General features: G+C 43.1%; 1 protein-coding gene across 2 annotated transcripts in view; it reads right to left on the bottom strand.

Moving 5' to 3' along the window:
• camkmt (calmodulin-lysine N-methyltransferase) overlaps positions 1 to 25713 on the bottom strand; it is a 464522-nt gene that overhangs the window by 50443 nt on the left and 388366 nt on the right. For both annotated transcript variants that reach the window (XM_070889350.1, XM_070889351.1), the window contains exons 5-7: positions 23756 to 23810; positions 22592 to 22655; positions 8074 to 8140 (exon numbers count right to left, since the gene is read on the bottom strand). In XM_070889350.1, coding sequence (XP_070745451.1) covers positions 8074 to 8140; positions 22592 to 22655; positions 23756 to 23810 — 186 coding nt within the window. The remainder of the gene's footprint in view (positions 1 to 8073; positions 8141 to 22591; positions 22656 to 23755; positions 23811 to 25713) is intronic.

Genomic DNA, 25713 nt, shown 5'->3' with positions numbered 1-25713 from the left:
ATGTTTCAGGAGGTGGTCACCCCGCAGCTTAAAAGCGTGCAGGTAGAGGGGAAGTGGGTGAACATCAGACGAGGAAGAACGCTAGGCAGGAGTACGTTCCCCCACATCCCCGCCTCTGCCCCGAGTCCATCTCGCTTTCAAACTGATATTCTCTTCTGTGTAAGGGCGATGGTGCCCCTGGGGAGTACAGCCAGAGCCAAATCCAAGGCACCACAGATGACTCAGCTGCACAGGGGTGAGGAACGAAGAATAAAAGAGCTGTAGTGATAGGGGATTTAATAGTTAGGGGAACAGAGAGGCGTTTCTGTGGCCGCAGACGTGACTCCAGAATGTGCCAGGGTCAAGGATGTCAGAGAGTGGATGCAGGGCATTCTGGGGAGAAGAGGGTAAACAGCTAGAGGTCATGGTCCATATCGGGACCAACGACATAGGTAGAAAGAGGGATGAGGTCCTACAGGCAGAATTTAGGGAGCTAGGAAGAAAATTAAAGGGTAGGACCTCAAAGGTAGTAATCTCCGGGTTACTACCAGTGCCACGTGCTGATGAGTACAAGAATAGAAGGATAGAAAGGATAAATGTGTGGCTGGAGAGTTGGTGCAGGAGGGAGGGCTTTAAATTCCTGAGGCATTGGGACCGCTTCTGGGGGAGATGGGACCTGTACAAACCGGACAGTTGCACCACAACAGCGCCGGGACCAATATCCTCACGGGGAGTTTTGCTCGTGCTGTTGGGGAGAGTTCAACCTAGCTTGGTAGGGGGAAGAAAACCTGAGGGAAGGAAGTAAAGCTGAAATTGGAAAGCAAGAATGTAGAAAGTGAATCTGTAAGACAGAGGAAACCAGGCTTTGTCTGTAGTAATCAAGGAGGTCTTCCTGTGCTAAATGGTATATACTTCAATGCAAGGAGTATAGCGAATAAGGCGGATGAGCAAAGAACACAGGTAGACACGTGGGAGTATGACATTATAGCCATTACAGAGAGAGGGGCAGGTTTGGCAGATCAATATTCCTGGTTACAGGATTTTTAGTCAAGGCAGAGAGGGGGGTAAAAAGGGGGGGGGGTCATGGTATTGATTAAGGAAACTATTACAGCGGTGAGGAGGGATGATATGTTAGAAGGATCATCAAATGAGGCCATATGGGTCGAATTGAAAAATAAAAAAGGGGCGATCACACTGCTGGGCGTGTATTATAGACCCCCAAACAGTGGAAGGGAGATAGAGGAGCAAATATGTAGGCAAATTACTGTGGTCCAAAAACCATAGGGCAGTAATAGTTGGGGATTTTAACTATCCTAATATTGATTGGGACAAATATAGTGTGAAGGGTATAGAGGGTGCGAAATTCTTCAAATGCATTCAAAAGAACTTTTTTAGTCAGTATGTAACAAGCCCAACATGAGAGGGGGCGGTTTTGGATTTAGTTTTGGGGAATGAAGCTGGGCAGGTGGAAGGGGTATTAGTGGGAGAGCATTTGGGTGCCAGTGACCATAATTCAGTCAGATTCAAGTTAATTACGGATAAGGACAAGGATGGATAAGTCCTAAATTGGGGAAAAGCTAACTTTGCTTAGTTGAGGAGTGACTTGGCCATGGTGGATTGGAAACAGCTACTTGTGGGTAAATCAGTGTCGGAACAGTGGAAGTCATTCAAGGAGGAGATCCGAAAGTCTCAGGCCAAACATGTGCCCTTAAAGAAAAAGGGTGGGAATAACAATTCTAGAGCCCCCTGGATGTCTAGGGACTTACAGGGGAGGATAAAGAAAAAAAGGGAAGCTTATGTCATATACCGACAGCTAAATACTGTCGAATTTTTGGAGGAATATCAAAAGAGGTAAAATTAAAAAGGATATTAGGAATGCTAAGAGAGCATGAAAAATTCTTGGTCAATAGTAAAATTAAGGAAAATCCAAAGATGTTCTATAGATATATTAAGAGCAAGAGGATAACTAAAGAAAGGATAGGACCTATTAGAGACCATGAGGGTAATTTTTGTGTGGAGGCAGAAGATGTTGGTATGGTTCTTAATGAATATTTTGCATCTGTTTTCACAAAGAAAAGGGGCAATACAGATACTGCTATCTAGGAGGAGTGTGAAATTCTGGATGAAATAAACATAGCGAGAGAGGAGGTATTAAAGCGTTTAGCAGCTTTGAAAGTAGCTAAGTCCCCAGGCCCGGATGAAATGCATCCCAGGCTGTTGAGCGAAGTAAGAGAGGAAATAGCACAGGCCTTGACCATCATTTTCCAGTCCTCTTTGGATTTGGGCATGGTGCTGGAGGACTGCTAATGTGCTACAAATCCCCTGGGAGGACAGAGCACCAACATTAGCGTCCTCGACCAGGCCAACATCCCCAGCATTGAAGCACTGACCACACTTGATCAACTCAACTGGGCAGGCCACATTGTTCGCAAGCCAGACACGAGACTCCCAAAGCAAGCGCTCTACTCGGAACTCCTTCGCGGCAAACGAGCCAAAGGTGGGCAGAGGAAACGTTATAAGGATACCCGAAAAGCCTCCCTGATAAAGTGCAACATCCCCACTGACACCTGGGAGTCCCTAGCCAAAGACCGCTCTAAATGGAGGAAGTGCATCCGGGAGGGCGGTAAGCACCTCAAGTCTCATCGCCGAGAACATACAGAAATCAAGCGCAGGCAGCGGAAAGAGCACGCAGCTAACCAGTCCCACCCACCCCTTCCCTCATCTGTCCCACCTGTGACAGAGACTGTGGTTCTCGTATTGGACTGTTCAGCCACCCAAGAACTAATTTTAAGAGTGGAACAAGTCTTCTTCGATTCCGAGGGACTGCCTATGATGATGATGATGATGACCCTTGTTTAAGAAGGGAGAAAGGATAGGCCGAGAAATTATAGGCCTGTCAGCCTAACCTCAGTGGTGGGAAAATTATTGGAAAAAGTCGTGAAGGACAGGATAAATCTACATTTGGAAAGGTAAGGATTAATTAGGGACAGTCAGCATGGATTTGTTAAGGGAAGGTCGTGTTTGACTAACCTGATTGAATTTTTTGAGGAGCTAACCAGCAGGGTCGATGAGGGTAGTGAGTACGATGTAGTGTATATGAACTTTCGCAAAGCTTTTGATAAGGTCCCACATGGTAGACTGGTCACGAAGGTTAAAGCACATGGGATCCAGGGTAAAGTGGCAAGTTGGATACAAAATTGGCTTAGAGGTAGGAAGCAAAGGGTAATGGTTGATGGATGTTTCCAGTGGGGTTCCACAGGGCTCAGTACAGAGTCCCTTGCTTTTTGTGGTATACATCAATGATCGAGATTTGAATATAGGAAGTATGATTAAGAAGTTTGCAGATGACATTAAAATTGGCTGTGTGGTTGGTAAGAAAGAGGAATGTCATGGACTGCAGGAGGATATCAATCTACTGGTCAGGTGGGCAGAGCAGTGGCAAATGGAATTTAATTCGGAGAAGTGTAAGGTAGTGTACTTTGGGAGGGCTAATAAGGAAAGGATATACACATTAAATGGTAGGCCACTTAGAAGTGTAGATGAACAAAGGGACCTGGGAGTGCTTGTCCACAGATCTCTGAATGTAGCAGGCCAGGTAGGTAGGTGGTTAAGAAGGCATACGGAATGCTTGCCTTTATTGGCTGAGGCATAGAATACAAGAGCAGGGAGGTTATGCTTAAATTATACAATACTCTGGTTCGGCCACAGCTGGAATACTGCGTGCAGTTCTGGTCACCGTATTATAGGAAGGCAGCGTGGAGGCCCCGACCTGCGTGAGAACACCAGCGGCAGGTCGGGACCATAAAAGGACGGTGAGCAGCGGCCTGGGAGCAGCGTGGAGGCCCCAACCTGCTTGAGAAGACCAGTGGCAGGTCGGGGCCATAAAAGGAGTAGCGAGCAGCGAGCAGGAGACATACCACTTCAGGGAGCAGCATGAGCTGCGACGGCAGCGAAGAGTGATGGCATCAAGATCCAGGTTGGTGATTGGAGCATGGGCAGATACAGCAGAAGCGGCGGGGTCAGGGCGAAGGAGCGGCGACAGATTGTAGAGGGACGTGATTGGGGCCCAGGGAAGGAGTGAGTTTGGGGCCAGGGGTCCAGGGGGAGCACGGGCCAGCCTACACTGCGATATGTGTGCGCACTAGGTCCGTGGAGCAGAGCAGGTCTCCAGTCGTCTTGGGTAATCCTTGCCACTGGACCAAGACCTAGCTTTGTCAACCCCGTGTGGTGCTGGTGTGCAACGGCCACCACACGTTAAAAAATCAACGCACAGGCATCTTCCACCCTTCGGGATGTAGTTCAGGACCTGGAATTTTAGGTCCTTCATTGGAACACCTGTGAACTTAGCCTTTTTTGGCATGGAAGCAAGTCATTCTCATTTCGAGGGACTGTCTATGATTATGATTATAGGAAGGACGTGATTGCACTGGAGAGGGTGCAGAGCAGATTTACAAGGATACTGCCTGGAATGGAGAATCTTAGCTATGAGGACAGATCGGATAGGCTGGGTTTGTTCTCCTTGGAACAGAGGAGGCAGAGAGGAGACCTCACTGAGGTGTACATAATTTTGAGGGGCCTGGATATAGTGGATAGCAAGGGCCCATTTCCCATGGTGGAGGGGTCAATTACGAGGGGACATAGTTTTAAGGCAGTTGGTGGAAGGTTCAGAGGGGATTGGAGGGGAAGCTTCTTCACGCAGAAGGTTGTGGGGGTCTGCAACTCACTGCTGGAAAGGGTGGTGGATGCAGAAACCCTCACCACGTTTAAAAGGTGCTTGGATGGACACTTAAAGTGTCATAACCTACAGAGTTACGGTGCTAGAGCTGGTAAGAGGGATTAGACTGGATAACCTCTTGTTGGCTGGCACAGATACAATGGTAAGTACTGCTGGGAATCGAATACGGCCAGGGTGATCTCCTAGACTAGTTTCCATAGCCTGTATAGGTCGGAGAAGAATTTTCCCAGATTCCATTCCCAACCAAAAACATACCCAGCTCCTTTTTAAACAAGTTGATTGTCTTAGCCTCAACTGCTTTTCTGGGAGTTCACTACTCTCCAAGAAATGTTTCCTCTCACCTCCAGTCTCAATTTAACTCATTCTGACTTTGAATAAAGCTCATGTCAATACTCTGCCATCTGGCTAACTAAATATACAAAATAAAATTAAATCCATTTCTGTTTTCTGTATTGACAACAATGCAGACAGCAATGAACCTAAATGATCAATCCAGTGTGTATAGACCTGTGTTGCACCTGAACTTGGGTAGCTCAACAGCAATCTGATTATATATTGACTTAAATCTCAAACCAATTAATCAATTCTGTAGAACATCCAGATGGAATTAGAAGACAATAATCAAAAACAAAAAATGTACAGCTTATAGCTAACACCTCCCCATCAAAACTTAGTCTGAGACAGTGGCCTTGAAATCACTCTCTAGTGTCTATTCATTTCACAACATAGATATTTATTATGTGGCAGGAAGCTTTATTCTATCACTGGTAAGTTTTTTTGTGCTAGCCACGGTTCTTGGTACAAACATCAATATTCAGTGCGTTGTTATTCCGTGTTGCCATTCAAGCAAGCAGATCGATGATTGTGACGTTATTATTGCAGGTCTATTGAGGAATAATCCACAGTAGATTATCTGGAAATCCTGCACTCTATCTATTTTAATCGGCACAGCTTTAAGTGATACTAATCTGAATGATACTCGACTAGACAGATCATTTCATCGAAGAAACTGTGAGGACTGGATTGCTTTTTGAAAAGAAATCTCTGATTAAATTAATGAGGCAGTAAAGTTCCTTAAAATGATGATATTTCCACAGTTTAATTTTCACTACAAAGAAAAGAGCTGAAATGAATAAAAATTAAAAAATTAAAATGGGTTTTGAATATTTAATCCTTTATATGACAGGTATAAAGCCTGTAAAAGGAGATTAAATATATTACTCTTTATCTCTGTCAAGCATTTATCTTCCAGATTACTAACTCTATTGTCTTAAAGCTATCACAGATATTAAAACTTGTTTAACTGATTAAAACATTGTAATCAGCTATTTTTTTCTTGTGTATACACAAAAAAATGTTTAATCATTGTACAGGAAGTGGATCAAAGTAATGCTCCTTTACTCGAGGCTTTGGGTTACCTGGGATTAGAATCTTTGTTTTACAGCAGTTATTGTCCCATTTCTCAGCAGAACTTCATGCTTTTCCCCCTCCAATTTTCTCTTGTCCTCTTCTCAAGGCAGTTCTGAGCTGTTGCCCAAGTGGTCATTCTTCCTATGAGTGTCTCTTGTCAGCAAGCAGTTCACTAATTGGCCATTACAGCCAAGCCAGATCCAATCTTTACCCAACACTATTGGTGTTTTCCAGCAGGCATCACTGCACAGCAACAATTGCCTACCCGGATGCTGAGTCCAATTGGTGCAGCCCTACCACTGCACTGCCTGAGCTAGGCCAACTCTGCACAGACGGAGTCAAACCTGGCACATTGCTGGTCTGGATGGCACATTACTGGATGCACTTATCAACTAACGCAGCCAGGAGCACTTCCTCAAGCTTCTTGGCTCTGCACAAAAAGTCCCCCCTCCCCCACCGCCTCAATGTGGTTGAAATTCAATGGCCCGGAATTTGTGCCTGTTATGACGGCAAAACTGTCAGTGCTTGCTGTTATCACTATGTAAAACTGACAGCAACTTCTGGTGCCTGCACATGCAATCAATAGAATCGGTGATTTGACGTGAACTTCCAACTTTTTATGCACTATTCTTACTGTAGAAACATTGAAAATGTTAAGCCTTATTGAATGAGGTGTAACTACGTTTTTAACGGCGTACTAAGTCATAATTACTGCAGAACAACCTCTCTGGCCCTGAAAAGCTAATTCTATAAGTGTGGAGTGTCATTCCCTCCATTCCATGATAAAAATTCCATGTTTTTAAAAAAATAATAAACATTAATGTTTATTTTATTTTTTTAAGGTAGCTTATGATTTTTCAGCTTCTACCTTAATTTCTTGTCCCAATCTTTATTTTTCTTTCTGTAAAATGATTAAAAAGTGAATTATAATCCGTACTTCCTGATTTTCAGTCTATGAAAATTCTTAAACTAATTGGCCACTCAGCCTGCTTGATGACGTCACTGTTGCTGGATGCTACAGATCCCCTATAATAGCGTCAGATTGAAAGTCATGTCGGAACAGGGGAAATCAACGTTCGCGAGCCCGCTAAATCTTAGTGGGCAGCTTTCTTCGAGGTCTGTGGCGAGCTCCGTCCCTTCGCCGCTGACTCAAAATCCAGGCCATTGCTTCAACCCACATCTACACTGTTTTGATTCAATTTACCCTGAAGCAAATATGTCTCTTATAGGTTAAATCATGGAACAGGATTGAGACTAAGTGTTTTTGGGTAGTGTTTACCTGCCTTTATAACTGAAGGCGAGATGAGTATAGACAACAAGCTAACAAGCTATAGACAACAAGCCATGATGGAGGAATAAAAAATTGTCCAAGATTTTTTTCCAATACTGTATTTTCAACCTAAATCATTTAGACTTCAACAATACAAATAGAACTGCTTTCCTAATGAAATTAAACAGTTGGCATAAAACAACATGTTCTTATCACTTTCTTCTCTTTAACATTTAATTAATGATTTGCATTGTACAATTTATTGTAATTCCAGAAGAATATGATGAAATGCATCATATTGCCCTCTTCACTTCCTGTTAAAAGAAGATATGTACCATTGAAGTAACAGAAGTAACTATGACTAGTTAGGAAAGCAAAAAGAACATTTGCTCCCTTTCAGTTGATCTCAACTTCATTTTTCCACCACATCCCTTAATCTCTTTTTCCCAGAAATGCCTCTATTTGCTTCAGTGATTTTCCATGTTATTATTTCCATATGTTTATAGAATTCTACTTTAAATGTTAGTATAGTCTTAATATCATTGAAAGAAGTTTCCTACATAAATCTCAAATGGTGTACCAGTATATGCTCAGATTTATGGAATTCACAGGCTAAGAATACATATAATTTACTATCAAATTGTTACCAGTAAAGGAAAGGAAATAAAGAACATCTTACCGACTTGAAACAGAAGACGTCCTGAATAGTCCATGCTTCTTGTTCCTTTCAATGATGTCACTAACATCTGAAAAGATTTGTTTAGTCGAGGATAACAACAAAGTTATAGTTAGCTTTTAAAAATGGAAAACCTTTGGAGTTCTCACTGTAGAAACATTGAAAATGTTAAGCCTTATTGAATGAGGTGTAACTACTAGGCACATGGGTGCTGACACCTTGCACCCTTACCAAAGCCTTCCTGCCTGGCTATACTTTCCACCACCCGTCCCACTCAAACTGCTGTGATAGTGATGTTGCCAACATCACCAAATCACACCTTCATCTCTCCCCTTTACTCCTCTGGTACCTTCTCATTTTTTGAGCGCCTCAGCTTATTCCATCCTTCTCGCCTCTCCTTTAAAATTCTCATTGTCTAGCAATACTATTCCCACCCCAAAAACCTCTCAGCGTGAAATCTTACCTCCTATTCTTCCTCTGCACTGAGTCAATCTCCATCTCACCTTTCCTCAGAATTCACTGGTGTTCTGCATTCCCTCGATACAACCCCTCCTACTAGTCATGGCCGTCCCTGTTGCGCTGCCATGCCTTGGGGAACATTTTTTCCAGGGGTAGTGCAGAATGAAGTGGGGTTGGAAAGTGGTAGGGGATGTGGGTGGAGAGGGATCCAAGAAACTGATCAGGTATGGCTTTTTCTACGACTGAGACCATGGGAGTAGAGAGACCATAAGGCATGGCAGCACATCAGGGACACTCTCAAGCTGCCAACTTGATCCTCCATTTGCCATGATACTTTTATGGCTCAATCAGATCCTCTCCTCCACCTTTGACGCCCATGTCCACAATAAATCCTTTACTCTCCAGTTCTAGTCATTCACCCTGTATAGCCCCCATCTTTGTTCCCTCAAGTCCAAGGGGCTCAGATTATACTTGGTGCACAACTGGTTCAGCCATCCATTACCAGATCTGGCTGGACCATGTCAAGTGTTATTGGGCCTTACTCACCTCTGCCAAAACTACTCACTACTCTGAAATCATCCACTGCGAACAAAGATACTTCTTTTCCTTAAACCCCTCTCCTTAAATCCACCCTGGCTCTCGGTGTCCTTGGGAATGACTGTCTTATCTCCAACCAGCCTTTCCTCTCCAACGTCCTTTGCCCACCTTTAGACAGACTAGCAACAGATCATTTGTACAGGTACAGCTTCAGATTAGCATGAAGCTGAAAATTGTACATGAAGATTTACAGTAATTAGATTCTGACCAACTACTTCTGGCATATTAGATACACGACATAGTTAGAATAGTGATAATTTTTTTAGCATACCTAGTTCATAAAGACGTTTCAATGTGGTGGACAAATAGTAAACATTAAGCAGAGGAAGGAAAGGGAGAAAGAGCGATGAGGGGTGAAACACTTTCAAGGATAATGCTTTAAGGATGTTTTGAAGGCAAGTTGGGGGATGACCAGGCAGAGGTATGGGGAAAAAGTTCCATATGATGAGCAAATAGTGGTCAAAAGATTTTCTACTGATGGTAAGGCAGGGAACAATGAGTAGACCAGTGTCAGTGAGTGCAGGCTTGGAATAGATTGCAGAGTAAGGATGGGGGTAAGACCATGACAGGATTTGAAGCAAGAATGAGGATCTTAAAGTCACTATTCTCTAGAGCACATGGAGCCAGGTATGAGGGGGTTGTGGTCTTGGTGAAAGTGAGTTATGACATTCTGTATTAGTTGTAGTTTCTGGAGGGTGGAGACAGACAAGAACAGAATTGGAGAAATCAAACCTCAAGGTAAAAAAAGCTTGGATAAGGTTTCCAGCAGCAGAGGGGGAGAAGTAGTGACAGAGGAGGTAAAGGTTATGGAGGTGAAAGATTATTGTGGTGGGAAGGAAGCTAAACTTGGGGTCAGGCAGCATACCAAAGTTCTGCACCTCTGCATTTAGGCCAAGGTGGAAGTCAGGGATGTTTATGGGGTCGAGATCAGTGAAGTGAAAGTATTTGCAGGACCTGCAGTGAATGGCTTCAGTTTTGCCAACATTTAGCGAGATGAAATTTCAATTCAGGTCGTAGTGTCAGATAAGCACTAGTGGCAACAGTCTTCAGTTTGGTAAGCAAGTGGAGAGGTAGAACTGATTGCTTAGTTTAGCTTTAAAAGAAGTGGGAATATCGAAGTTTCTCCCGTTCTCTATGAATAGTAATGATTCTTGTTGGGATATGGTTCCATGGGTGCCTGCAACCCTCATATACTTTGTCGAAGGGGCCATTTTCCATGTGCGAGGCTAGACAGTAGGCATTAGGTGGCTTTTTTGCTATTGGGGGAAGAGGGGAACATATCACAGCAAAGGCCAAATTCTTCCAGTCATACGCTCTCACAGGCAGTTTTTCCCCCTCTCTAGCCCAGGCCAATTGAGATGGTCCGACCATCACCCTCACTGAGATAAACTAGAATCAAACCGGAGAGATTCCTGGCTTGTAGCAAAAATCTTACTTAATGTTAAAAGCCAGTTATCAGATTTGAAACCAAATATTACCTTCTCAGTCCATAAACCATCTCTTTAGCACGAGTAGATAATGCCGAAAACCCATGTGTATTTCCACAGAAGGCAGTCCAAAACTGTCTTATTATTTCCTTATAAACGCTCTTGGGCACTTGCCAGTATTTCCTCAGAGGTGCTGCTAAGGATCAAGCAGTGCTTTACATTGAGAAAGTGTGAGGAGACTTACTGAATTAACAAACAGGAGCATCCTTGGAGGAGATGTTTTAATAAACTAATAAAAACTGTATTATAGATACAGCCGAATCTCTCTCCACATTTGTGGAGTTAGATTGCACAAATAAAAGAGGCTCCTTGTAAACAGTGCTTTTTTAATATTTTGACCACTCATACACTACATATTTAATCCGTCTCATTGCTTAAACTGACAAAATGCATAACGATTAGCCCTACAGTGCATTAACAAGGTGGAAAGAGCTGAGGAAATTATAATGGACAGAGATTCTGCAGCAGCAGCCAAGGTTTTTCTTTTTTAAGAGTCCCCTCAGGCTTTTTAGTGTTGAACTGGTTAGGATATAAAATCAATGGGCCAGGGATCAACAATAATTTCACATAACCTAAATAGAGAAAACTGGTATAGTTATTATCTATAATTAATTATTAATCCTTTAGTTTTTCAATCTTTTTTCTTCCAAAATGACGAGTGGCAATGGCTAGTGGGTAAAAGGATTGCCAGAAAGTCACAGGTTCTATTCCTGGTCTCAGCTGAGTTGGCTGATTTCAGTTGGGATGCTGCATTAACTGGGAGGGCTTCTGCACTTCTGATCACTACCCAGTGGCCCTGTTGGGTGACGGATGTTGGGCAACAACAGCACCAGGCCCTGGCTGTGATGTCACCACAAGAGTACAGTCACCTGATATCTAGACTTGCACAAGAAAAATAGGCTCTTGGGAGCGATACTGGAGCTGCTGGCACCTGTGGAACTGTAGCCTGCCTCCTACCAAGAGTAGGTGCCTCCAACACAGGAGAGTAGAGAATTGGGAGGCGGGGGAAGGAAAACACAACACATATTGAAAGAATTTGAAATGATTATAGTGCCTTAACATGTCACAAAGCATTTTGCAACCAATGAATGACATTGAGAGCAGTCATGGTTGTTTTGTACAGCCAATTTGTGCACAGCAAGATCCCTTACAAAGCAAAGGAAGGAATGAGCAGATAATGTTGTTGAATTTGGTTGAGGGATGAATGTTGGCCAGGACACCAGAAAAACTCACTGCTTGAATAGAGCCAAGGGGTCTTTTATAGCTGCCGACCGGGCCTCGATTTAACATCTCTTCCAAAAGACAGCAACCCCAGTAATACAGTATTCCTTCAGTATTGCACTGAAGCATATGCCTAGATTATGTGATCAAGTGGGGCTTGAACCCTCAACCTTTTAATTCAGAGGCGGGAGTGCCACTAATGGAGCAAAGCTGACATTATATGCTTAAGATGTACATTCTAGCTCAATGGCTGCAGGAGCAGGTAATACTGCTGCTCTTAAAAGGGCTGTGCATTATAGGAGAGCATGTCGCAGTGCAGAATGAGGGAAAAGTGTTCGTAGTTGTTCAGCTCGCCTAAGAAACCCCTCCATGCTCTAATGCATCTGCAGAGCTGCTGTTACACAATGTAGATAAAAGGAGGGTCACCCTTCCCACAGCACATCAGTGAGGAGAGGTGGCATTAAGAGTCAGTGTCCAATATGCAGAGGATCTGGGAGCATATGAAATCTGCCAGTCCCTTTCTCTGATCAGCTCATATTTGTTCAAGTGCTCAGTCAGTCTGTCCCTAGTGGCAGATTTTAGTAACTTCCCCACAACAGATGTTGGATTGACAGCTCTGTCGATCCCTGGGCCAGGATTTTCCTTTCCTCGGCGGATCCGGTGCAGGCGGCGGTGGTGGCGGGTCGTGGCCCCGCTGCTGGCTCCATCCTGCTGTCTAAAATGAATTTATGTTGCTAGGGCTTGTTAAGTCCACACAGTGCACTTCCCGGTCCAATTAGAGGAAGGGGGTCTGGTGACATTATTCATGATGTGTCATCAGCCAGTTTCCTTAAAGTGACCATGGCCAACTTTCCTTTGACATTTGTGCTGTCAATGTTCTACAGCATTGAAGTGCTGCAAACACTGACAAGTCCTGCACAGAGATGCACCCAGGCTCTCCCACAACTCCCTCTATATGCTTATGGAGGGAGTCACAGCACGAAGAGAGATTTTCTTCCCTTTCAAAGGGAGGAAGAGACCTCCCCAGGAGACAAACACAGCCTGGTTGCACACTGTAAAGGAGGTCATAAGCAGGGATGTCGTCAAGAGGACTTGGGTGCAGAGACGCAAACCTTTCAATTATGTCATTAGATCACAAAATGTTACTGCAAAGCGACTCTCACCTTCATCCTGCTGTACCTCCCAACACATCCCCATCACTCTGCCTTCCCTACCCTACTCCTGCACATCCTCACTCACATCAACTTACCTTGCACCTCCACCCATCCCTCTCTATTTTCATTATCACATTACCATCTCACTAGCCACCCCTCACACTCACCCGTATCCTAGTGCACCACACAAAGGTAGCCACTTGGGTGTTTTCGACAATGTTCATGTAAAGTTTCTGTTAATGTGGTGTCAAACATTGAAATCTTTATTTTCAACACTTTGCATTCTTGGACAGATTTGTCTGCACCTTTGGAAGTGACTTAGTGAGTTGCAGTGAATGGTAAGACATAATGCTACTCCTCCCTCCCTCCCTCCCCCCCGCCCCCCCCCCCCCCTCCCCCATCCTGCAATGATGGTGAGTGTGAAAGGAATGATTTGGACATCATAGGGATGCTTTATGATGTTGGTGTGGAGTGGTGCCAACCTGGCGCATTATGTGGCAGCCAGGATCAACAGTGTCAAGTGAAGTAAATGTGGCAATGGTGAGGCCATCCCTGGCATCAATGTGGTAAGTGCTGATGCCCTCTGTTCTGTGCAGCGTCAGGTGACTGTGGAGAAGATTGGTGCTATTATTGGTGCTACTGGTGTGCCGGGCGTTGCTGGTGATGGGGCTGATCGTGGCCGGATTCTGAGGATTAAGGCGAGACAGTATAAAGGGCATCCATGTTGATGGAATAGATGACAGGTGAAAGATGACAGAAGCATTCTGTCAATGGAGAGAGAGTTCTTCCAATGAGGTGAGAGTGGATGGAGAGTGGAACGTGGAAAGCCTGCAGAATCTGTGCTGGAAACGGACTGAGAAACAGCTTGTGGCTGAGAAAAGTGATGATCTGTCAGGTGGGAGCTTTTACTGTACATTTGAAGCTGTCAAGTAATCAACTGGAGCAATGTCTATTCAGCTCCCGCCTCAGGTTCACAGATGTGGTCCCTGAGTAGTTAAATTTAAAAGGTATGGTTAAAAGCATTATTAAGGGTCTGTCAACAACCCAATAATTGGTTTAATTGGGTCGCCCACCTCTGCGCATCGGGTCGGATCGGAGATCATACACATGTTATTGGGAAAGGCGCATTGCGGCGGCTTGACAACAGCCCACTGACCCCCCCCGAAACATTCCAGCTCTGGTTTCTCTCTCCCATCCTTCTTAAATAATAGAGTGACATTTGTAATTTTCCAATCCAACAGCACAATTCCTAAAACAAGAGATAATTTGGAAGATTATGACTAATGCACCTGCGATTTCCTCACCTATTTATTTTATTACTCCGGGGTGGAACCATCAGGTCCAGGAGATTTGGCTATCTAAACTTTCCACTTCACATCGCCTATCTAAGGCCCAAAACAGACCTCTATCACCCATTTTCATGAAAAAGTGGAAACTAGGCCCAAAAGATCGCCGGAAAAACAGATGCCCATGTTTCTACTCACATCGCCGAAATGATCACCCACAAAAGGCCCATCCCAAGTTTCGGCACTTAGCATGCACTTTGCTGGGCTGATGCAAGGCCCAAAAGAGTGCTGAGAAATTAGTTGCTTTTACTGGGCTTAACAGAAGGAAATGGGCACTACGGACGCCATTTTGAAGATCGGAGGAAGGGTGGAGGCAACAGAAAAGAAGGAGCTGAATAGTTGAGAGTTATTTAGAGAGTTATTTAAAGATAATTCTACTCAGAATATTAGATCAGGGTATATAAAGTAGGTATTATAAAGTTATTTTGGAAATAGCTTTGATTTCATGAAATTATTTTGGAAATAGCTTTTACATAGTGAAATGATTTACTGATATTGTTGGGGCCTATTAAACTGACTGGTATACAGCGTAGAGAGTACAGAGTACAGTGAGTAGAGAGTAGAGAGATTATTTTTAAATCAGTGAAAGTAATTATTGATAGTGATATGGGGCCTATGCTTTCCCTGCCATTAATTGTAACTGCTCACACACTGACTACTGAAAGGATCAATCGAAGAGGTGGCACAGTAATGCGTAGCTGGAAACGAAGACAGAGGAGGCGACTGTACAGCCAACGAAGGTACTTGGAAAAGCAATCTTACCTGAACTTGTCTGAAAACACTTGTCTTAGGAGGCTGCGATTCTGGAAGGAGGTCATCGATGAGATATGCCAATACGTCAAGAGTGATTTGCAGCCTTCCAGCACCACCAGAACCGCACTGTCCGTTGAGGTGAAGGGTACTGCTGTCCTAGCCTTCTACCCATCAGGATCTTTTCAGGCTTCAGTTGGCGACATCTGCCATATCTCTCAGCATGCTACACACTGCTGCATTCGACAGGTGACTGAAGCCCTTTACGCTTGCAGGATGAACTTCATAAGCTTCCCAATGACCAGGGAGGCACAGACTGAGAGGGCTTTGGGTTTCTTCAGGATATCACACTTTCCCAAGGTACAGGGAGCAATAGGCTGCACACACATTGCCCTGAAAGCACCCTTAAAGAACGCGGAGGTGTTTCGTAACAGAAAGAGGTTCTACTCCCTAAATGTGCAGCTTGTTGTCGACCACAATCAAACAATTATGACAGTAAATGCTACATTTCTTGGCAGCATCCATGATGCACCCATCCTATGTGAAAATGCTATCCCTGACCTGTTTGTCAATCAGCCAGAAGGTCACGGTTGGATGCTGGGGGATAAAGGATATGGCCTTGCCAGTTGGCTCATGATCCCTCTGCGTAATCCTGTCACTGAAGCACAGAAACGGTATAATGAAAGTCACATAGCGATACGCAACATCGTTGAAAAGACAATTGGAGTCCTAAAGCAGCGCTTCAGATGCCTGGATCATTCTGGAGGCAGCCCACAGTACCACCCTGACCAGGTTGCAGAGTTTATTGTGGTGTGTTGCATGCTGCATAACCTAGTTATAAGGAGAGGACAAGTAATGCCACTCCAGAAGGAGGATAAACAGAAGAGCCAGCCGGCGAGGAAGAGGAGGATGCAGGCGAGGACATAGGGGAGCGCAATCGGCCTAGCACCGGTACCCCACCCCTCTCCCGAAGACCAATAGCCAGGGGCAGTTACACGGCAGCTTTGCATGAACTATCATTGTGGATAGTCAAATGTTCATTTACAGTTAGGGTTAATCAAAAGTTTCATTTGCGTGGGGTTTCCTTGTTGTCTTGCCTGCACTGGCCTGGCATCGGCATTAATGCTTAGTTTAAGTAAAGTTTAAGTAAAGTACTGCTACGATAAAAGAACAAATAAGGATGAACAACTGTAAATTTGTTAACTAATTTGTTAACTAAGAGAGAAGGAACAAAATTTGTTGAAATAAATATTTTTTTTATTAACAAAGAAAACTAACGAATTAATTTTAAAAAAATTATTTAACAACGCTCTCCCTCCACCCTCCCACAACCCACCCTTCCCTCAAATCCCAATGAACACTGAACAAAACGATAACAATTTTCCAACAACAAAAAACAATTCTACAATGAAACCTCCCCCCGCACCCCCCCCCAAACTGCGGCCACGTTTCCCTCCAGGTCCTTTCCCACCGCGTGTTCTTACCCCACCTGCCCGTTTTGGTCTACGCTGACCGTCACAAACATGTTGTGTGCAGTGTGGGATGGCAAGACTTCCCGCCATGGTGGAGGTGAAGGAGTGGATGTTGAAGCCTGAGTCTCCACTTCCAAGTCCGGAAGAACTGTGTCTTCCGTATTCGCTTGCGTGCTCAGGGTCTCGCTGCGAGCTGACATGACACCTTGGGGTGCAGCGCCGTGTGCAGCCATCAACGCATGCCGAAGGGCATTGGTTGCGGTGGTTTGCTCACGAATGGCTTCCAATGTCTCCCGTGCTGTCTGTGTTTGCACGGAAGGCCAGTTGGAGAAGTTCGTGCTGAACTCGCTCCAGGTTGCTGGAAACTGGCTCCAGTTCACAGAGAATTGGCTCCAGTTTGCAGAGAAACCCGTGAAACCCTGGTTAAGGTCGCAACCGTCTCCCTGCACAGGGATATCAAGCTCTCCATCTGGCCCTCCATGGTAGGCGATTGCTCACCCCATTGACCCGACCTCCGCGGGGTCAGTGTTTGCAATATTTTGCGCCTTGGCATCACCATCTGCACACCACTTGGTCCCGGTGCCTCATCCATCTCAATTGAGATGACCGCAGGTTGTTCCCCACCCACAAAAACAATATCCTCCTCCTCCTCCTCCTCCTGCTCTTGTTCCACATTTGGCAGCTGTTCCTCCTCTTCCTCCTGCGAGATTATTGACGGTGCAGGGGGAGTGGATGAATCCACTGATTGTGACGACACTTGACCTTAAAAAGACGAATGACATTTATAAACAACTTATTAGGACATTAACGGTGCTCATTATTAGTAAACATAAATATCAATACATATCAATTTTTCAATAACCCATAACATAAGAATATTTTTCAATAGTCCATATGCACAAGGGTTCACCAGGGCTGACATGACCTCATTTGTAAATCAAGAGTACATCAAAAGTATATATCAAATTGCATTATAATTGCAGGACATTACATGCATAACTAAGATATTTTTAAGATGTCTTTAATAATGTTTTCCACATTGCACAGTTCCCATTACTCACGAGACTCAAGGGTATGTTCGGCCAGACCATGGGTCATGACCGAATGGCTGTCAGGCCCCACTAAGGCGACCGCAAGCTCCTCGTATTCTGATAAAATTTGAACCTGAGCAGAGCCGCCGTCCTCCTCTGCTCGACTCGATTGATAGATATCTTCTTCTGTAAATTATAAGATAACATTGCATGGCATAAGCTAATGGATTTGGTAATAAACATTTAAGATTGACAGATTTAAATGTTCGATTAGAACTTTGCATTGCATTGCATATGAACAATATTCCATAATTTAAAATTCAAATAAGTGTTAGGATGCATAAATTAATTAATAATTTAATTCATTAATACTATTACGAAATGACATTCAAGATTCCAATTTAAATTTGCATGCATCATTTAAATATTACATATGTAAAATTTTAAATATAAAATGGAACTTACTCTGGCTGCTGCACTGGTCAGGTATAATTACTTCGATCGAGGCCGAGGTTATGACATCGGCAATCTCGGCACATATTTTCCGATATGCACGGAGTGGAGGTTTCCCATGTCCACCCCGTCATCCCACCTGCCACTCACTATGTTCACAAATGCCTCGTTGGCCTCTTCGCTAAAGGGTTTAGCCCTTTTCCTTTCACTATCTCCCTCCATGTTTCAATATATTTCAACATATTTATCACTATATTAGATAATATATTATATAGTATTTTTTTTCCAATATTGAGCAAAAAAAAATTAAAAGTCGCTAAGAATGAATAATTTTCAATACGAATTCAAATAGCAATACCAGCAAACACAAACAGCTCCTTGTCCCTTCCTTCCTCTCTCTCTCTCTGACCCTCCCTGTGCTTCTGAGCGTGTATGATGACCCCTGACTTCTTAAAACATGGCAAAGAAATTCAACCACAAAAAAAAATCCCACACATGCGCAGAATAGCATTGCTAGGGAAGCTTTTTTTTTTACTTTATTTTCGGTGGGCGATTGTGAGACCGCCAAAAAAAATCACATCGCCCATTTGACATTGCCGGGGTAAGGCTGAGTGGAAAATCGCAAAAAAAAAATGGGCCTTGTGCCAGCGATCAGCAAGGTCGAGACGTCCCACATCGCTGGAACATGGCACACTTTTTTGGGCCTTAGCCACCTAGTGGAAAGTCTAGCCCATTATTTTTTACATTACCATTTTTTGAAAACTTATATTAAATCCAAGTTTTTCCCCATTGATTTATTTTTAGTTTCCCTTGTACCGCTGGCATTTTGTCCTCTTCCTCCACTGTGAGGATAGATGTAAAGTATTCATTTAACAAGCCCTTATTGTCGATTACAGAATCACCCATGTCTGTCTTTAATAGGCCCACATTTCCCTTAGCTACTTTCTTTCTCTTAGTATATTTTTAACAACTTTTACTGATAGCCTTGATGCCCTTGCAAGTTTTTCTGGTATTTGCTTTTTGCAGCTCTTAATACTTTAGTTGCATCACTTTGTTTCTTTTATAGCACTCCCAATCTAGTGGATTTCCACTTTTTTGTGCATAAGCCTCTTCTTTTAGCTTTATACTGCATGTTACCTCATTTGTTGACCATGATTGCCTAAGTAGAGAAGTGGAGCTTTTGCCTTTTAGTGGTATGCACTCATCTTGTACTTATACCAAATACTTCTTTGAATACCTCCCACTGTCTGTCTGAATCTGGCAGGGCTGCACTATAATACATTCCCTGATCTATACAGGGATCTGAGGTGCTGCTACAAGCTGCTTTTCATATGCTCAAAAGGCATTATGGTGAATGCATGCAATTCGTATCTTCGCTCAGCTGGTATTCATGGCTATCATCATGAAGTCATGAGCCAAGGGCTGTAGGGGTTAGCCTTAGTCTTCTAGGTGCTACGTTTCCAGTCTGCCATCTCCTTCAAATAGCCTAGGCCCAGAAAATTGTCTTAAAATGAATGCTGCTGCCTAGGAAGCAGGTAGTATCCTGCATGATTCTGTGGTGTTTGTTGGTCGTAATTATCTGTGCATTGAAGGAATGGAAGTCCTTGCAGCTCATGAATGCCATGCCAACACATTCCTTGCAACAAATATGACTTGCCAATATATGGTGTGCGATGATACTGGTGTGCATGCCTAGTGAGTGAATGTAGATTGCCCGAGTGTGTGAAAGGCTGCAGGGGAGGAAGAATTAGCAATAATGATGGCCACTAGCCTGGAGGTTGATGATCCCTCCCAACATGACCTTCTCCAGTTCACTCCATTGATGCTGGACCCACTGTTTCAGGGGTCAACGTACCATGTACAATTTGAATTCTCATGGCTTATTAACTTATTTAAGTTCCCTGAGGTGATTAAACACAGTTAACACTTTCAAGAAATCACAATTGTGAACCTCCTCTAGAATGAATCAGTTATCATTAAAGGACGGGAGTGATCAATGCAGAATCTTTTTTTAAAATCACCTTCACAATCACACAGCAATCACATGCAGTAGGTAGCTGTAGTATTTGGACAAGAGTCAATACACCTAATCAAGAAATTCGGCATCCCCAACTTGGCAGGAGGGGGAAGAAAATAACCAAAAAAGAGACCATTTTCTTTTTTCTGTGAATGGCACTTAATCGTCAAAGTAAAAAGAATCTGCCCAGCAAAGCTGTTTTGGTTGTTGGCCTTTAGAATACTTCCTGGTTGTAACTACTGTAAATAAAAGTTATACTACAGTTACAGACAGACATTCAGCTTCTCCTATACCTCAAAGCGTTGGAGAAATAACATCAGCACTGCCTCCGCAAGATCCTGCAAATCCACTGGGAGGATAGACACACCAACATCAGTGTTCTCGATCAGGCCAACATCCCCAGCATCGAAGCACTGATCACACTCAACCAGCTCCGTTGGGTGGGCCACATATGTCAGGCATGCTTGACATGAGCCTCCCAAAGCAAGCGCTCTACTCGGAACTCCTACACGGCAAGCGAGCCCCAGGTGGGCAGAGGAAACGTTTCAAGGACACCCTCAAAGCCTTCTTGATTAAGTGCAACATCCCCACCGGCACCTGAGAATCCCTGGCCAAAGACCGCCCTAAGTGGAGGAAGAGCATCCGGGAGGGTGCTGAGCACCTCGAGTCTCGTCATCGAGAGCATGCAGAAACCAAGCGCAGATAGCGGGAGGAGCGTGTGGCAAACCAGAATCCCCATCCACCCTTTCCTTCAATGACTATCCGTCCCGCCTGTGTTAGAGACTGTAATTCCCATATTGGACTGTACAGTCACCTGAGAACTCACTTTTAGAGTGGAAGCAAGTCTTCCTCGATTTTGAGGGACTGCCTATGATGATGATGATCTGAACTGGAAATGCCTTTAAAATGGGCCCAAAGTGCTATTTTCAGCAAAAAAACAAATACCTGTATATTCTTATAAATTCAGCCTTTACTTTCTGCCACTTGAAAGGCACTTGCTGATTTGATTAGCTCTTATTTCAATTCACATTTCCACCACGCAGTGAAAAAAGTATATCATTTTGAAAAAAAAATTATACTTGGAATAATTAAAAGTTAGAAACCTTTGTTTTGACCCATTAATAGAATTAGATAAACATGGTTTTGCACTGTTCCTCAATATCCAAAGCTTAGCTCACTCTAAATACTTTTCATTTAATACCTGTACCTAGAAATCTAAATAGTTCCGATATTAAGGGAATCAAAGGATATGGCGATAGTGCAGGAAGGTGGAGTTGAGGTACAAGATCAGCCATGAACTTATTGAATGATGGATCAAATGGCCTACTCCTTCTATTTCTTATGTTCTGAAGTTTTTTTTTTCTACTGGTAGAGTCCCTTGACATTAAAGGACATAATTCTGAGTTTGACTATATTGGAGAGCAAGGTAGTTGTGTTGTATCTATGTTAGCCACAGATTTGTCATCCACATTTTGGGTCTCAAGTTGCCTGACTGCTCCCTTGTATTCACATGTACCATTGGGTGTTGCCCCCCCCCACCGCCCCCCTCCCCCCCTCCCCCCGGATCCCTTGCAGTGCTTCCATGCATGCATCACCAAGTCCCTATTGTTAAGTGGATAATCATTTAACAATAGCAACTTGTATTAAGATAGCATCTTTAATGTAGAAACCCAAAACGAGTTTTGTACAAGGGAAATGGATGCTGAGCAACACTGGAAATGCTGGGGGAGATAACTGAAAGCATGATTGAAAAGATAGGAGGCTTCTAAGAGAGAAGTAGCAAGGCAGTAGAGTTTAGGGAGGGGCTGGAGGAAGAGAATCACACTGAAGACTTTGCTACTGATGGGGGATGGGGAGGGGGAATGCACAGGAAGCTAGAGTCTGAGGATCGCAGATCATGGAATGTGATGTAGGGTTGGGCAAGATTGCAGAGGTAGTGCGCAGCAAAGCAAAGCTGGTGGGGAATCTATAACCGTCTTTTCACTCCTTCCCGGGGAATTCTATATTACTAACTTTGTATAAAGTTTCTCGAGCACAGAGATTAATGGAGCACTCTTGTTTTTTGTTTGACCGGGTAGTTAATTGTAAATTACTTCTGTGTGTTTTCTTTAGTCTACCTTGTCTTCAAAAGTATCCATGACTCAACTTAATGAACACAAGGTAAATTCTGGTTTACCCTTATCTTAAGGGTGATGTAGAACAAGCAATCCTCATACCTGGAATAAGAACAGAAAATGATGGAAGATGCAGAGCAGATCAAATAACATCTGAATGGGAAAGATAGGTTAGCGTTTTGGCTGTAACAATTGGCATTTCCAAGAATTTCCCTTTTCATTTTAGATTTCCTATACTTGTGGGTTTTCTTTTTAACATCGTGAGTTATTTCTAGAAATTCATCTGGTCTTTTTTGTTGTTGATGCTATTCGATTGAAAACAAATGTAGTACAATTCTAGTGATTACCAAACCACAAATTTTTTTACATTTAAAAAAAAAACTTTTGAGTTTTGAAATGAGATTGCATGAGTAAGGATACTTTTGATGGCTTTTTCATTCCCATCAGTTAATAGAACTTCTTTGACATCTGCAGAAATAGCAACCTGCAAAAAAAATAGCATCGAACGATGAGCAAATATGCTTGTCTTGTGTGGAAGTGAAGACAGAAGTGACAAGCCTTCAGTATCATGCTTCTTCACCTATTTCTTAGTAACAATCTTCAATCTTTTTTCATTTTATGTCTGCATTATTTTAATCATTCAATCAAATCAGTCAATACTTTTATCATTCCATTTGCGGGAGCCTCTATCTTGCTATCATTCTGTTCGGTAATTGGATTGTGACAGTGGATGATGGTATTCTGAGAGGCTTTCATTTGCAGCCTTCTGTTTATCTAGTACAGCCATCATACTCGGCTGTCACTCTGCCTTTCAGCCTGCCTCTGTCTGCCCGCCTGATGCCCTTCACATAACTTTGCATTGGAGGCAGATGGCTTTGTAAGGGTAATTTTTTGTGTGTGCGTGTGTGTAGCTGACATGCTCGCACATTTGAGTAACCTAGACACATTATATAAGAGTACGACAGGTTTGTCAAATGCCAATCAGTGCAACAATATGCTTTTTATTTGGAGAGAAATAAAACTCGTCTATGCTGAATTGCAATGGTACATAATATCTGCTCAACAGATGACTCAGAGCTTAAAGAATGCGGGGGTGACAGCTCCTGAATGGTCAATCTAAGTTAAAAGAATCTAATTACTAGAAGTCTGGATCATGTTTGTTGATATAATAATACAGCCAAACATTAACAACTATATCATGGTGCCCCAACTGTGATTTTTTTTTTTTTGCTGATGCTTTTCATGTATTTGGGAAAGTGGACTGTCAACTGAAATGCTTTGACTGTGGCAATGCAAGTAGCTCTTCTTGTGGCCTGCAATGTCACAACAAGGGATATTGAGTACACCCAGATGAAATGCTTCTGCTCATCTAAAGCAACCATCAAAATCAATATGATACGAAAGCAAGTCAAGCTAGAGTGTCTCTCAAGACTCCACAGTCTGACCGCAACTGACGCAGACAACAGCCCCTATGACCCAGCAGTTGGACACAGCGCAACAATTTTTTCCCTCCTTTCTTTATTCACTCCTGAATTGGGGGGGGGGGGGGGGGCGGAGAATAGAAGAGAATTAAAGACGACCTACCATGAGACCAGCCAAGCATGTCATTCCACCTCCCAGCTCACAAACTGCAAGGCCTCTGCAGACGAAATAACATTTCAATAAAAAAAAGGAAATTATAGAACCCATCGCAAATTAGGCAACATGATTTTGGAAGCATATACATTACAGCACAATTCAACATCTACAGAAACACATCAACAAGCAGGAAGTTACAAAGATCTGAAAGGCAGAGTCTTGCTGCTTCACTGGGCCACCACATGTAGCTTGCTTTTTAAAAATAATTATATAAAAAATAATTGTGTGGCATGCTAAGCAGTGGGGGTTCTCATTAGTGTTCACTGCAACACTAACACTGCTGTGCTTCCAATCTGAAAAGGCTCCTTTTTTTCCAGAGAGGCTCTGTGTCCTGATTGTGCTTCCTGTGATGGCACAGTGAATCAGTGAGGAAAGGCTAAACAAAAGAGAGGCAGAAGGAGTCTGAATGTTTCCTTCAGCCAAATACTTGTTCAACTCAATAGCTACTGTAATAGAAGAAAGGCAAGGCAAATAGATTTAGTGGTTCAGCATATTTAAAGGGAGAATCTCTACACAACTTTTTGCACAACTTTAGAAGTTTGAAAAAATTATGATCAACATCTTTTTACTTTTTTTCCCATTTGTGTTAATTTGATGAATACTTTTGCTTCAAGTGTGAGTGGTCATCATGTGGGAAAATTAGTTCGGAGGAGTTACTGATCTCAACTGTGCAAGTGAGTTGAACTGACAACACACGATCACTGTAGTATCCAGAGTAAATGACTAATGCTAATTTCAAATACATCACACATCTGCTGAAACCAACATTTATAATATTTTAACTGAACAAACAGATACATAAAAAGGTTAATACTAGCTGTACCTCTTCCTCATTTTCTCATCTTCTCCCCTACATGCACTCATTCATAAGAACATAAGAAATAGGAGCAGGAGTAGGCCATTTGGTCCCTTGAGCCTGCTCCGCCATTCAATAAGATCATGGCTGATCTGATCTTGGCCTCAACTCCACTTCCATGCCCAGTCCCCATAACCCTTGACTCCCTTATCAATCAAAATCTGTCTATCTATATATATTCAATGACCCAGCCTCCACAGCTCTCTGGGGTAGAGAATTCCAAAGATTCATGTCCCACAGAGAAGAAATTCCTCTTCATTTCCATTTTAAATGGGTGACCCTTTATTCTAAAACTATGCCCCCTAGTTCTAGATTCTAGAAACATCCTCTCTGCATCTACCCTGTCAAGCCCCCTCAGAATCTTATATGTTTCAATAAGATCACCTCTCAGTCTCCTAAACTCCAATGAGTAGAGGCCCAATCTGTTCAGCCTTTCTTCATAAGACAAGCCCTTCATCTCAGGAATCAACAGTGAACCTTCTCTGAACAGCCTCCAATGCAAGTATTTCCCTCCTTAAATAAGGAGATCAAAACTGCACGCAGTACTCCAGGTGTGGTCTCACCAATGCCCTGTACAGTTAGATGTCGCAGGACTTCCCTACTTTTATACTCTATCCCTCTTTCAACATTCTATTTGTCTTCCTAATTATTTGCTGTACCTGTATATTAACTTTTTGTGTTTCATGTACAAGGCGACCCCCAGATCCCTCTGTAACTCAGCATTTTGTGTCTCTGCTCATTTAAATAATAATTTGCTCTATTTTTCCTACCAAAGTGGATAACCTCTTAACATTTTCCCACATTATACTGCATTTGCCAAATTTTTGCCCACTCACTTAGCCTATCTATATCCCTTTGCAGATTCTTTGCGTCCTGCTCACAACTTGCTTTCCCACCTATCTTTGTATCATCAGCAAATTTGGCTACATTACAATTGGTCCCTTCATCCAAGTCATTAATATAGATTGTAAATAGTTGAGGCCCCAGCACTGATCCCTGTGGCACCCCACTAGTTACAGTTTGCCAACCTGAAAATGATCCATTTATC

Source organism: Pristiophorus japonicus, chromosome 9, assembly GCF_044704955.1.
Source record: "Pristiophorus japonicus isolate sPriJap1 chromosome 9, sPriJap1.hap1, whole genome shotgun sequence".
Classification (NCBI taxonomy): domain Eukaryota; kingdom Metazoa; phylum Chordata; class Chondrichthyes; family Pristiophoridae; genus Pristiophorus; species Pristiophorus japonicus.
Note: the sequence above shows the minus strand (reverse complement) of the source record. Positions and strands in the feature narration are given on the sequence as shown.